This window comes from Ranitomeya imitator, chromosome 2 (assembly GCF_032444005.1).
Source record: "Ranitomeya imitator isolate aRanImi1 chromosome 2, aRanImi1.pri, whole genome shotgun sequence".
NCBI lineage: Eukaryota > Metazoa > Chordata > Amphibia > Anura > Dendrobatidae > Ranitomeya > Ranitomeya imitator.
This window is the reverse complement of record NC_091283.1, coordinates 60,223,705-60,237,168: the sequence shown is the minus strand read 5'-3', so window position 1 is coordinate 60,237,168 and position 13,464 is coordinate 60,223,705. Positions and strand designations below refer to the sequence as shown.

General features: G+C 43.0%; 1 protein-coding gene across 1 annotated transcript in view; it reads right to left on the bottom strand.

Moving 5' to 3' along the window:
- The window catches only part of RELB (RELB proto-oncogene, NF-kB subunit), a 62,959-nt gene that overhangs the window by 10,009 nt on the left and 39,486 nt on the right, over positions 1 to 13,464 (bottom strand). Inside the window, exons 6-8 of the mRNA XM_069746820.1 lie at positions 1,013 to 1,144; positions 673 to 777; positions 190 to 405 (exon numbers count right to left, since the gene is read on the bottom strand). Of these exons, the coding sequence (XP_069602921.1) occupies positions 190 to 405; positions 673 to 777; positions 1,013 to 1,144 (453 nt within the window). The remainder of the gene's footprint in view (positions 1 to 189; positions 406 to 672; positions 778 to 1,012; positions 1,145 to 13,464) is intronic.

Sequence of the window (13,464 nt, the reverse complement as noted above, 5' to 3'; positions counted from 1 at the left end):
ACAAGCTGCAGATTTATAATCCGTCAACGTCAATGGCATGTCAATCTACAGGCCAATATTATTTATTTAATCCAATTTGCTGCCGACGCAGACTTTCTGCTTGCAAATTCGGGAAGAAAAATCAACAGCATTTTGTGCTACATGTGATCCTCAAGAATATCCTGCTATGAAGGAATTGTAATTACTCACTGATTGGTCGCGGCATGTAGGTGAAGATCACTGCCTCGCTGCGGATCCCGTCTCCGATCCTCTGCAGACATACTTGCACAGGAGCCGGGTCCTTGATGTGCAGATCATGATACGGAGGCGTCTTCAGGACGATGGCGATCTGCCTGTGGACATCGGCTTGCGAGAAATCGGCACAAGCTTGCCATTCCCCTTCCGAGAACATAACCTTTATATCCTCTGGAAGAAGGCACCAAATGTCAAGGTAACATACAAGCAGGATAGTCTGCTCAACATTTACTGATCTGATCGGGGTATTATATCTCCAGGCACAGAAATCTCAGGACAGTGTCAAAGGGGCCTGTGATCACAGATCTTATTCCATGGGCATCTGACATAGTAGACACTAGAATGGCCCTGGAGGAAAATCAGCCATGATGACTGCATATGTCATGAAGACACTGACAAGCTATGGATCTCCTGGGATCACATGTGCCGATCTCTCACCTTTCTGCACTTTGTCACACAGGATATACAGCTCCTCTCCGCCGTCACAACGGCCGTGATCTTTATTCATCCGGCAGATCTTCAGCTCCGAAGTGTTAGTGGATTCTGTGAAGATGGATGGAAGATATTAGGTCCGACACAAGACAATGCAGGAGGGTCCAAATGCAAGGACCCCCCTTTGCCAATCACAAGAACAATGGACCTCGAGTCTCCATGTGATCACACCTGCGGAAAATTTTAATAAGCGGTAAATTGCAGAATTTCTTGCGTTTACAGGCTCTCTCCCAAAGTACCCATATATGAAGATGGGAAATAACCCTTTAATTATCAGGATACTTACTTTTATCATACACCGACTCGGACAGCACTGGGCCAATACACATTCGCTGTCCAGATGGAGTAGTATACGAAGCCTGGAAGCATAACCTGACAACATTCAGATCCACCTCCTCATGGTGCCGCCACATGCCAGCTATGGGGGAGAAACAGCAAGCAGAAGCCATGATACTCGTCACTCACTAGAGAATATACAGACGCTATAGGGGAGAAACAGCAAGCAGAAGCCATGATACTTGTCACTCACTATAGTGTATATAAACGAGATATATATATATATATACACGTATACACATATACAGTACAGACCAAAAGTTTGGACACACCTTCTCATTTAAAGATTTTTCTGTATTTTCAGGACTATGAAAATTGTACATTCACACTGAAGGCATCAAAACTATGAATTAACACATGTGGAATTATATACTTAACAAAAAAGTGTGAAACAACTGAAATTATGTCTTATATTCTAGGTTCTTCAAAGTAACCACCTTTTGCTTTGATGACTGCTTTGCACACTCTTGGCATTCTCTTGATGAGCTTCAAGAGGTAGTCACCGGGAATAGTCTTCCAACAATCTTGAAAGAGTTCCCAGAGATTGTATAAATCAAAAACACACTGGCGCTGTCTTATTTCGCTGTAATGTATAAGCCGCTGGCACCCGGGCAGATAGGATGTGCAAATCTGCCCAGCAAAATGTCTCAAGTGTAATAGAAAAGGGGCTGCCGCGCTAATACCAGTGTGCCGATGCACAAACTCAGTGACTGTACGCCTGTAGTCACTGCACGTTCCGGAATTAATAGAGCGGCACTTACTTGTTTGTGTCTGGAGTCTCTGGCGATGTGGTTGGCTGAAATAAGTCCTCAGTTGGGGAGCGTCCTCCCTTTGCACCAAAATGGCTCCTGAATCCCCGTCTGCAAGAACCGGCGGTTTGCCTCGGCCGAAGGCGCCGCCGTGTAGTAGCGTTCTGAGCGGGGTGCGTGGTTAGCGGTGACATCACCTGCCCGTAGAAGACGGACATGTACAAGGGCCAAGCCCGACGCGTTTCGAGGGAACCGTCCCTCTTTCTCAAGGTTGTTGTACCTGTACTATCGCTAACCCTTTATACCCCCATGCTTTTCTTGCTGATGTGCCGATCGCACTATCTTGGGCACGCTGCTTACCCAAAACTTGCACATGATAAATTCTGCATCACAACTGAGCTACATATGTATATTGCATAAATGTTAAATTTTTTGGAAAAAGAGGAATAATCTCCCCTATGCTGAACACTTATTATATATGAGGGGCCATTTGTTTCTCCAATCTCTAAAAAAAAACCTTTTGCAACAAACAGCCATTTTCATGTATGTGCAATGGAGAGACACCTTGTCCTTGCTCCAAATTCAGTGCAAATATTAAAAAACCCCATATGACGTTCTAAAAGTTATATTTTATTAATTACACAATAACAATATAAAAATATGAATATATATAAAAAAAACTACTATATTAACCCCCATAACCTATAAAAATATTTATAAAAAAATGTTTACAAAAAATAAATTATACATAAAAACCATGTTAATTTAATTGTTTTTATATATACCCACATTTAAATTTATTACTAGGGTTGAGCGAAACGGATCGTTCATTTTCAAAAGTCACCAACTTTTGGCAAAGTCGGGTTTCATGAAACCCGACCCGAGAGAGGGAGAGAGAGAGAGAGAGAGAGAGAGAGAGAGAGAGAGAGAGAGAGGAGAGAGAGAAAGAGAGGGAGAGAGAGAGAGAGAAAAAAAAAAATTCACATTGACTTTGCATTGGGTTTTGGTCGATCCCCGACTTTTCGCCATAATCGGCCGATTTCACTCGACTCGACTTTAGAGATAGTCGGGTTTCGCGAAACCTGACTCGACCCTAAAAAAGTAAAAGTCGCTCAACCCTATTTATTACCACTCAAAAATCATTTAGAATCATTAAAATGTTAGCACCAAATATTGCTCCCCCATAGGGCATACAATTCTATTTCATAATTGAGTCCCTTCGGGACCAAATTGTCTAATGTAAAAATCCACTTTGACTCCACTTTCGACATGCTCCTCAAGTAGTCCCCGCCTCTGGGATTTTTTTTGGACAATCTGGATACCGCAGAAAGACCTTCCATTACACGTGCGGCTGTGTTTTTCTGCATAATGGCGTGACAAAGGGTGTCCCACAAACCCCTTGGCAATACTATTCCTTTATCCTATCTCTCAATCGTCTCTTAGTACGGCCCACATAGAGTTTGCAGGATATGCTATCTTTAATAATAAATGATTCGGTCCTCTCTGTATTCCAAAACAATGTTTGAACCCACTTTTTACATTTTGTCCATACACAACAAGGGCAACTCCCACAAGAAGTGAATCCCCCATCACCTGAACTTTGATACCTTATTGGTTTTATATGCCCACCATTCATTCCCATTCTAATCGTTGGGGCTATGATATTCCCAATATTCTTAGCCTTTCTGAAAACAAATCTCGGTTTATCAGATATTAATTCTCCCACAATTCTATCCTTTTTTTAAATGGGCCAATATTTTTTAATTATATTAGTGAATCTTTTCCGGTTCACATGATATTGAGTGATGAATGGTATTTTCCCAATTTCTTGTGCTGTACTTAAGGGTTCAGGTATTGTTTTTGTTCCATGGGTCAAATTCCCTCTTGGAACGGCCTTAACATCTTGCCTTACTTTCTCAAGAGATGTCTCACAGTACCCTCTTTCTACAAATTGGTTCTTTAAATAGTTGGATTCCTCAACATAATCATTATCTTTTGTACAATTGTGTTTTATGCGTGTAAATTGGCTCTTAGGGATCTTTGAAAAATATTAAGATCCGACTGTGTCTCCTCCCATATAAATAACACGTTGTCAATAAAGCGTCGCCACATAATTAGGCCCTTTCATAGTTGGCCATTCTGATATATATGTGACTCCCACTTTTCCCCATAGAAATTAGCATAACTTGGGGCAAAATTTGTACCCATGGCCGTGCCCCAAGTTTGTAAATAAAACGGTTTACAGTAAATAAAATAATTGTGTTGGAGAATACATTTCATACTCTCCACAATGTATGCAATTTGGGTAGGATTGTAGGAGTATAATTGTTGTGAAAAATATTCAGCTGATAAGCAAACCTTCTCTTGGTTGATGACCGTGTATAAAGACTTAATGTCTAACGTACCCAGTTTATAATTACTAGCCCAGCTGGTAGTTTCTAACACCTGTATTGTATCCCCTGTATCTTTTAGATAGGCTGGGAGTAGTGTAACACTCTTCTGCAAGTGTATATCCACATACTCCGATAGATTAGCCGTCAGGCAATTTATGCCTGATACGATGGGTCTACCCGGTGGGCATGTGGAATTCTTTTGCAGTTTCGGAATGTGATAGAATACTGCCACACTTGGTGTTTTATTAATAAATTGGAATTCCTTCTTATTCAGGATGCCTAAAGCTTTTCCCTTCAGGGCTAGAAAGTTCAATTTTTTTATATACTGAGTAGTGGGATCACCTAATAATTTCTTATATGTAACATCATCGTCTAAGAGCCTCAATGCTTCCGTATGTTACTTACTACGATCCATGATCACTATACCTCCTCCTTTATTAGCACTCCGGACCACAATATCATTATTGTCCTGAAAATTGACCAGAGCATTTCTTTCCTCCCTGGTAAGATTACGTGGGGCATATCTGGGATTCGCACCCTTCATTTTTCTAATATCAGACGTGACTAATGTTTCAAAGGTGTGGACAGCATTAGAGTATTCACTGATAAGATTGAATGCGGAAAGTTTAGCTAATGTGTGTAAATACTCCCCAGAACTCTGATTCTGCACACTTGGCACCTGTCTGTTCTTTTTTCAAGAAATATTTTTTAATGGCTAAGTTTTCGGAGGAACTTTTTCATACATACGTATAGCATAAAGGGACTTGATTTCGATGTAGGGGCAAACTTTAAACCCTTTTGTAAGAGGGATTCCTCTTCGACTAGAGCATTTCTTTCCTCTCTGGCAAGATTACTTGGGGCATATCTGGGATTCCCACCCTTCATTTTTCTAATATCAGAAGTTACTAATGTTTCAAAGGTGTGGAAAGCATTAGAGTATTCACTGATAAGATTGAATGTGGAAGGTTTAGCGAATGTTGTGTGTAAATACTCCCTAGGTTTGGGTTGGGTTTTTTAATATTTGCACTGAATTTGGAGCAATGACAGGGTGTCTCTCCATTGCACATACGGTACATTAAAATGGCTGCTTGTTGCGAAAGGGGTTTTTTAGAGATTGGAGAAACAAATGGCCCCTCATATATAATAAGTGTTTAACATAGGAGAGATTATTCCTCTTTTTCCCCAAAATTATACATTTATGCAATATACATATGTAGCTCAGTGGTAATGCAGAATTTATCAGGTGCAAGTTTTTGGTAAGCAGCGTGCCCAAGATAGTGCGATTGGCACATCTGCAAGAAAAGCATGGGGGCATAAAGGGTTAGCGATAGTACAGGTACAACAACCTTGAGAAAGAGGGACTGTTCCCTCAAAACGCGTCGTGCTTGGCCCTTGTACATGTCCGTCTTCTACGGGCAGGTGACTACCACGCTACTACACGGCGGCGCCTTCGGCCGAGGCAAACCACCAGTTCTTGCAGACGGGGATTCAGGAGCCATTTCGGTGCAAAGGGAGGACGCCCCCCAACTGTGGACTTATTTCAGCCAACCACATCGCCAAAGACTCTAGGCACAAACAAGTAAGTGCCGCTCTATTAATTCCGGAACGTGCAATGACTACAGGCATACAGTCACTGAGTTTGTGCATCGGCACACTGGTATTAGCGCGGCAACCCCTTTTCTATTACACTTGAGTTCCCAGAGATGCTTAGCAACTTATTGGCCCTTTTGTCTTCATAAACCATAAACTGGATTCACAGGTATAGAATTCAAATCAAGCTCACAAACTAATGCCTAAAATTTATTATCTTTGTTAAATACAAAATGACAAACAACACTTAAAGAAGCCAGCAGGAGGGTGTATACTGCAGGGGAGGAGCTAACTTTTTTTGTATCACTTAGTGTCAGCCTCCTAGTGGCAGCAGCACACACCCACGGTCCGTGTCCCCCAATGAGGCGAAGGAGAAACGACAAACAACACTTAAAGGCACCGGGCCTGCACAAACTTATGATTTGGTGCTCCTACATATACAAATCCCTATAAGGCCCTAACGGACCCTAATACACCCTTCCTTAAAGCGGAGGTTGGCACCCTAGCTTGAACGCAAATTGGCGCCCCCGTTCACCAACAGCTTACCCTAAATGCACCCTGCTGTTCCCTATAGAGGTGCAGAGTGCAGACGGTAAAAAATCTTTAATTGACAAAACATTTGTGCCGTGGTAATTGGAAGGACTAGGGAGAAAAAAAAGGGGGGAGGTGAACCCAATAAAGTGATCAACACTAGATAACAACGTGCTTAACATCAGGAGCCCTACAAAGACGGTAACACTCAAATCACAACAAAAAAACAAAACAATAAAAACCGGATAAATCTGAACATGATTCAGTGATGGGGGGTGGCACGATAAAGCCTAATATAGTCCTCCCTCTACTCACCCTAATCAAACCGTCCCTACCTGACTGGGGAGGTTGGCACCCTAGATAAATATGCAATGTGGCGCCCCCGCTCTCGTCAACTCACCCTCACTTTCCCTTAGAATTATCCCTCTCTGCTCTCAAGCAAGAAAAAAGGATAGAAGAGCAAGAAGGAAATAAATTTAGTTGGTGATAGTGACGGATCAGGATCCCACAAACAAATGATGGTGCACAGAAGAAAGAGCATGAAGGAAAAATAGAATTAGACTTGCCGGTAATTCGATTTCTAGGAACCTTCCACGACAGCATAGGATGTCTCCATTCCCTAATGGGGGACAGGAAGCACGAGAGGTTAAAAGCCCCTCCTCCCTCCAAATCGCCAGTGACTTGCAACGGATACCATAGCACTAGCTACCTTAATGAACCCAGGATTAATCCAAGGAAAGGGAGGGAATTAGAGCTGTCATGGATGGTTCCTAGAAACCGAATTACCGGTAAGTCTAATTCTATTTTCTCTAGTCACCTTCCACGACAGCATAGGAGTATCAACCAATTCTGCACTGGGGGGGGGGAATAGCCTGGACAACTTTCCGGCCAAAGACTAGATCCCTATTGGACAATAAGTCCAATCTGTAGTGTTTGGTAAAGGAATGTGGTGAAGACCAAGTTGCAGCCCTGCAGATCTGCTTGATGGAATTGCCTGCTCTTTCTGCCCATGATGCTGAAGTAGACCTTGTAGAATGGGCCTTGACCTTGATTGGAAGAGTCAAGTTCTGGGCCAGATAGGTTTCATGTATGGCTCTTTTGATCCAACTAGAAATAGTAATTTTTGCCACTTTCCTTCCTTTATTCTGACCCGACAGATGGACAAACAGGTTCTGATCAACTCTGAAAGAGTTAGTTTGTTCAAGATAATATAAAATAGTCCGTCTAACATCGAGAGAATGGAACTCTTCTTTTTTTGGGTTTGCCGGGTTCTGGCAGAAGGAAGGAAGAATAATGTTTTGAGAACGATGAAAATCAGACACCACCTTCGGCAGAAAAGATGGATCAAGCCTGAGAATTATAGAGTCATCTGTTATTATCAAGTAGGGTTCTCTAACCGATAAGGCTTGCAGCTCCCCCACACATCTTGCTGTAGTAATCGCTACCAGGAAGGCAGCCTTGTATGACAGGTGTTGAGGAGAACAGGAAGTTAAAGGCTCAAATGGTGCTTGTGTGAGCCCCCTGAGGATTAGATTCAAGTCCCATGAGGGTATCATGGGTTGTTTCCTAGGCTGCGATCTTAGAGCTGATACCATGAATCTTCTGATCCAACGGTGATTGGCCAGATCCTGGCCACAAACAGCACTGATAGCAGAAACTTGAACCTTTAGAGTGCTGGGCCTAAGGCCCACCTCTAACCCACGCTGAAGGAAGTCCAATATTTGAGATATGTTCGGATGGAGTGGATCTGGATTATTAGGTAGACAGAAAGCCGAGAAAGTCTTCCACACTTTAGAATAAATTGCATTAGTGACAGGCTTCCTGGATTTTTGCAAAGTAGAGATTACAGCATCAGGACCTGGGCCTCAGTAACCAGGCCGCTAAGTTCAATCTTTGGGGATTCTGGTGCTGCAAGGGCCCCTGGAGGAGAAGGACGGCATCTACCGGCAGGTGAACCGGACCGTCTATCTGTAGTTCGATGATATGATTGTACCAGCTTCTGGGAAAAAAAGGCTTTGACCTGTGAATTTTGGTCTGAGGTGGGCAAATAAATCTACCTCTGGTAGACGGTAGACCCCATCTGTCTACCAACATCTTGAAGATTCTTCTGTTCAGGCTCCATTCTCCTGGCTGAATGTCCTGGCGACTCAGGAAATCCGCTTGCAGGTTGGAAGACCCCTTCAAGTGGACGGCTGTGAGAGAGAGAAGGTGTTTTTCTGCCCAACAGAATATTCGATTTGAGATGTTTTTTAAACTGTTGAACTTTGAGCTCCCCTGATCTCGGAGGTTAGCAACAGCTGTCGTCTTGTCTGAGTAAATTTTTACTTGATTCCAGGATATTAGGCCGCTTGCGGCTAGGAGGGCCTCCTCCACTGCTTTCAACTCCCTGAAATGGGAGGATCTGGTGCTTGTTCCTTGATTCCAGCATCCCTGGAAGGGAGTATGCGAGATTACTGCCCCCCAGCCCCGCTTGCTGGCATTGGTTGTAATCGTTACAAGGAAGGGGATTGTGACCAGTTCACACCCCTGCGGATGTTTTTTGGGTTCAACCACCACACTAGAGATGCTTTTATGCGCCCTGGAGTATGTACTCTTTTGTTCAGGGAACCCAGATTTCCATCTCAGTTTGCAAGGATGTGGGCTTGAAGGGTTCTGGAATGGGCCTGAGCCCAGGCAGCCGACTGAATACATGACGTCATGAAGCCTAGGACCGACATCATTTCCGTAGAGTCGGAGATCTGTCCTCTCTGAGATCTACGATCTTCTTTATTAACACTCGACGATGATCTTCCGGGATAAATTTTTGTTTTACTGAGTGCAATAGAACCCCCAGAAACCTCCTCATGAGGGTGTCGTCGATGCCAGGTTATATTAAGGATTCAAAGGAGGCACTGGAAATATTTTCCCAAAAAACTTGGCATGGGAATTTTTCGTGGCTTTGCTGCGATGTAGTCTCCTTGTATACAAGCATACCACATAATGTAGCTATGAAAGCGCTGGAATTTCATTTGAAAAACAGTGGGATATATTCACAGGATTTGGTGGATTACATATTACAAGTGACATTTTTTCTTCTGAAGCATAACATTTTCTCTTTCAATGATAGTGTATATAGACAAAGAACTGGAGTCCCGATGGAAGCTAAGTACTCCCCATCATTAGCGAATCTCGCCATGGCGTTTTGGGAATCTTTTTTTATTTATACAGTTAATAATCCTTTTTTGGCTGATCTCGTCTGGTAAAGCAGATACATCGACGACACCCTCATTATTTGGGGGGGTGATGTGTCTGTCATACCAGACTTTGTCGAATATTTGAATTGTAATGATCTGGGTATTAAGTTCACCTATAGATTCCATAGAAATCGCATATCATTCCTTGATTTAGAACTGGGGGTGAAAATGATGGATCAATCAGCAGTAGAACATATATTAAACCCATTAGTGGGAACAGTATTCTACATGCTGATAGTGGCCATCCAGCCCATACAATAAAATCCATCCTGGTAGGTGAATTTACAAGAATAAAGAGAAACTGTAGTTAGACAGAGGAGAGAGAAAAGGAATATGAGAATTTGGAAAATAAACGCAAATACCCAAATTGGTACCTGAAAAGAGCCCGTAACATAGTGGGAAAAAAAAAGATAGGGAAAAACTTCTAATATCTGGTAATAAAACGGATGCAGGTCAAAAAAATAAAAAAAATGAACAGAAAAAAACGTATATGCATGTCTACAATACAGTGCCCATTTTAAGGAAATTAAATCTATTATACATAAAAGTCTACCTATTTTGGAACAGGATGACATACTGTCTAATATACTTAAAGACGGTATTAATGTAGTAGCTAGAAAAGCTCCCACGATTGGTGACAAGATTTCCCCTAGTCAGTATATATCAAAAGCTAGAACATATGGTTAGAATGTAAGGGATTTTTTAAATGTGGCACGACTGCTTGCAATACGTGCGCATTTGGTAAACAGAGTAAAACATTTACTAATTTTGAAAATTATAAAATTAAAGATTTCATAAATTGTCACTCAAAAAACGTGGTATATAAAATAAATTGTTCAGAATGTGGAGTTGCATATGTTGGATGCACCACGAGAAAACTCAAATTAAGAATATCAGAGCATATCAGAGATATTAATAATTATAGTAGTTGCAATAGAAATGTATCTATGGTAGCTAAGCATTTTGCCACCTGTCATAATGGCAATGCTGCAGCCATGACCATCCAGGGTATAGAGAAAGTTAAATGCCCTAGTCGGGGAGGAGATATTAAAGGGAACCTGTCACCCCAAAAATCGCGGGTGAGGTAAGCCCACCGGCATCAGGGGCTTATCTACAGCATTCTGTAATGCTGTAGATAAGCCCCCGATGTTACCTGAAAGAGGAGAAAAAGACATTAGATTATACTCACCCAGTGGAGGTCCCGCTGCTGGTCCAGTCGGATGGGCGTCTCTGGTCCGCTGCGGCGACTCCCATCTTCATTCCAAGATGTCCTCTTCTGATCTTCAGCCACGGCTCCAGTGCAGGCGTACTTTGTCTGCCCTGTTGAGGGCAGAACAAAGTACTGCAGTGCGCAGGCGCCGGAAAGGTCAAAGAGGCCCGGCGCCTGCGCACTGCAGTACTTTGCTCTGCCCTCAACAGGGCAGACAAAGTACGCCTGCGCCGGAGCCGTGGCTGAAGATCAGAAGAGGATGTCTTGGAATGAAGATGGGAGGCGCTGCAGCGGACCAGAGACGCCCATCCGACCGGACCAGCACCGGGACCGCCCCTTGGTGAGTATAATCTAACGTCTTTTTCTCCTCTTTCAGGTAACATCGGGGGCTTATCTACAGCATTACAGAATGCTGTAGATAAGCCCCTGATGCCGGTGGGCTTACCTCACCCGCGATTTTCGGGGTGACAGGTTCCCTTTAAGAGACGCCTCTTGACAAGAGAGGCGTATAGGATTTATAATTTGCAGACCAGATCCCCTCTTGGGCTTAACAAGAGAAATTAGATTCTTTATCACTATTGTTAGTTTTAATATAAGTTGATTTTAGCATACGTTATTACACATATTAGAACTGTGCAGTGCTAGAGTATTAGGACCTTCCACTTTTGAGATCATGTGACCTAAAATCCTATCAGGATAGGTCACATAGTACTTTAATAGTATCACCCGCACATAAGTGATTAGAAATGGGTAAGATCGGTTAGATCGAAACACGTAGTCTATATTCTCTGTCTGCATCCACCTATAAGTAAGGACTTGCTATATTTTATATTTTGGATGCACTAATAAAGCGTTTCAAGTTTTAAGAAGCTGGAATCTACACCTACTTTCTTCATGCATGGGACAATACAGACTCATAGTAACATAGTAACATAGTTAGTAAGGCCGAAAAAAGACATTTGTCCATCCAGTTCAGCCTATATTCCATCATAATAAATCCCCAGATCTACGTCCTTCTACAGAACCTAATTGTATGACTCCCTGACACGGCCTCCGCCATTTTCCTGGAGAATACTCTCGGCGCTGAAGAAATGCCAAAAGGGAGTACGTTGAACTGAAAATTATTCACTTGTTGGTTGAACTGTATTGCAAACCTGAGATACTTTCTGTGCCGGGGATGGATCGGCACATGAAACTAGGCGTCCTTTAGGTCGATGGCTGCCATGAAATAATTTTGACCTATCAGGGGGATAGCAGACTTCACCGATTCCATTTTGAAACAGCGGTATAGGATATGACGGTTGAGATCTTTTAGGTTTATTATGACTCGCGCCTCGCCTGATGTTTTTTTTTTACCAGGAAGAGACGAGAGTAGTGACCCGAACCCCATTCTTCGGTGGGTACTGGGGAGATCGCATTTGATTTTAGGAGACACCCAAGGCCTGTCATCATCACTGAATGTGCTCCCTGAGAGGTCGGAGAAGTAATCCTCAGATTCCGAGGGGGGGGAAGATATGAATTCTATAAGAAGGCCCTCCTGAATAACATTGAGAACCCACTGACAGTTGGTAATGGCCCGCCAATGATGGATGAAATTTGCGAGCCTCCCCCCCACCGGGACGGAGTCATTTATCCTGCTGTTGCTGCTGCTGCTGGGGAATGAGGATATTTTTCGTTAGCATAACTCCATCGCCCAGTTTTCCCTTTACCTCTTGTTTGAGGGGTATTAGACTGGGAGGCACGAAAAAACCTTCTTCTGACTGGCATCTGTTCTGGAAGGGCCTTTTTTCTATTGGTGGCCTTCTCCAGAATTTCATCCAGAGCAGGCCTGAAAAGATAATCACCTTTAAAGGGAATTGAGCATAGTTTAATTTTGGAGGTAATGTCACCACTCCACATTTTAAAGGGCCACTGTCACCCCCTCCAGCCGTTAGAAACTAAAAGAGCCACCTTGTGCAGCAGTAATGCTGCATTCTGACAAGGTGGCTCTTTTAGTTATTGGTGTAGTCAAAGCAGAAATAAAGCGTTTTATAATTTCGCAAAAATACCTGTCTTTAGTCCTGGAGGCAGGTCTTAACCCCCCTGCTGCACACGCCACACTGCCGTCACTCAAGGCTTCTTCGGCGCCGGGTGCCGCCCCCTCCGCGCTGTTTTCGAATCAAATCCGGCGCATGCGCTGTTTTGTTCTGCCTGGGGCAGGCGCAGTGAGCGCTGCCCGTCTGACCTCAGATGCAGTCTCGCAGACTGCGCCTGTGCGGCCACCCAGCTTGTAAATCCCAGCCCCGCACTGTGCATAATGCATAACATCAAAGCAAAAGGTGACAACTTTGAAGAACCTAGAGACTTATTTTCAGTTGTTTCACACTTTTTTGTTACGTATATAATTCCACATGTGCTAATCCATAGTTTTGATGCCTTCAGTGTGAATGTACAATTTTCATAGTCATGAAAATACAGAAAAATCTTTAAATGAGAAGGTGTGTCCAAACTTTTGGTCTGTACTGTGTATATATATATTAGATGGTGGCCCGATTCTAACGCATCGGGTATTCTAGAATATGTATGTATATAGCAGCCACATACTATATAGCACAGGCCACGTAGTATATTGGAGCCATGTAGAATATAGCATACAAATACTACGTGGCTTGTGCTATATAATATGTGGCTGCTATATACATACATACATATTGTAG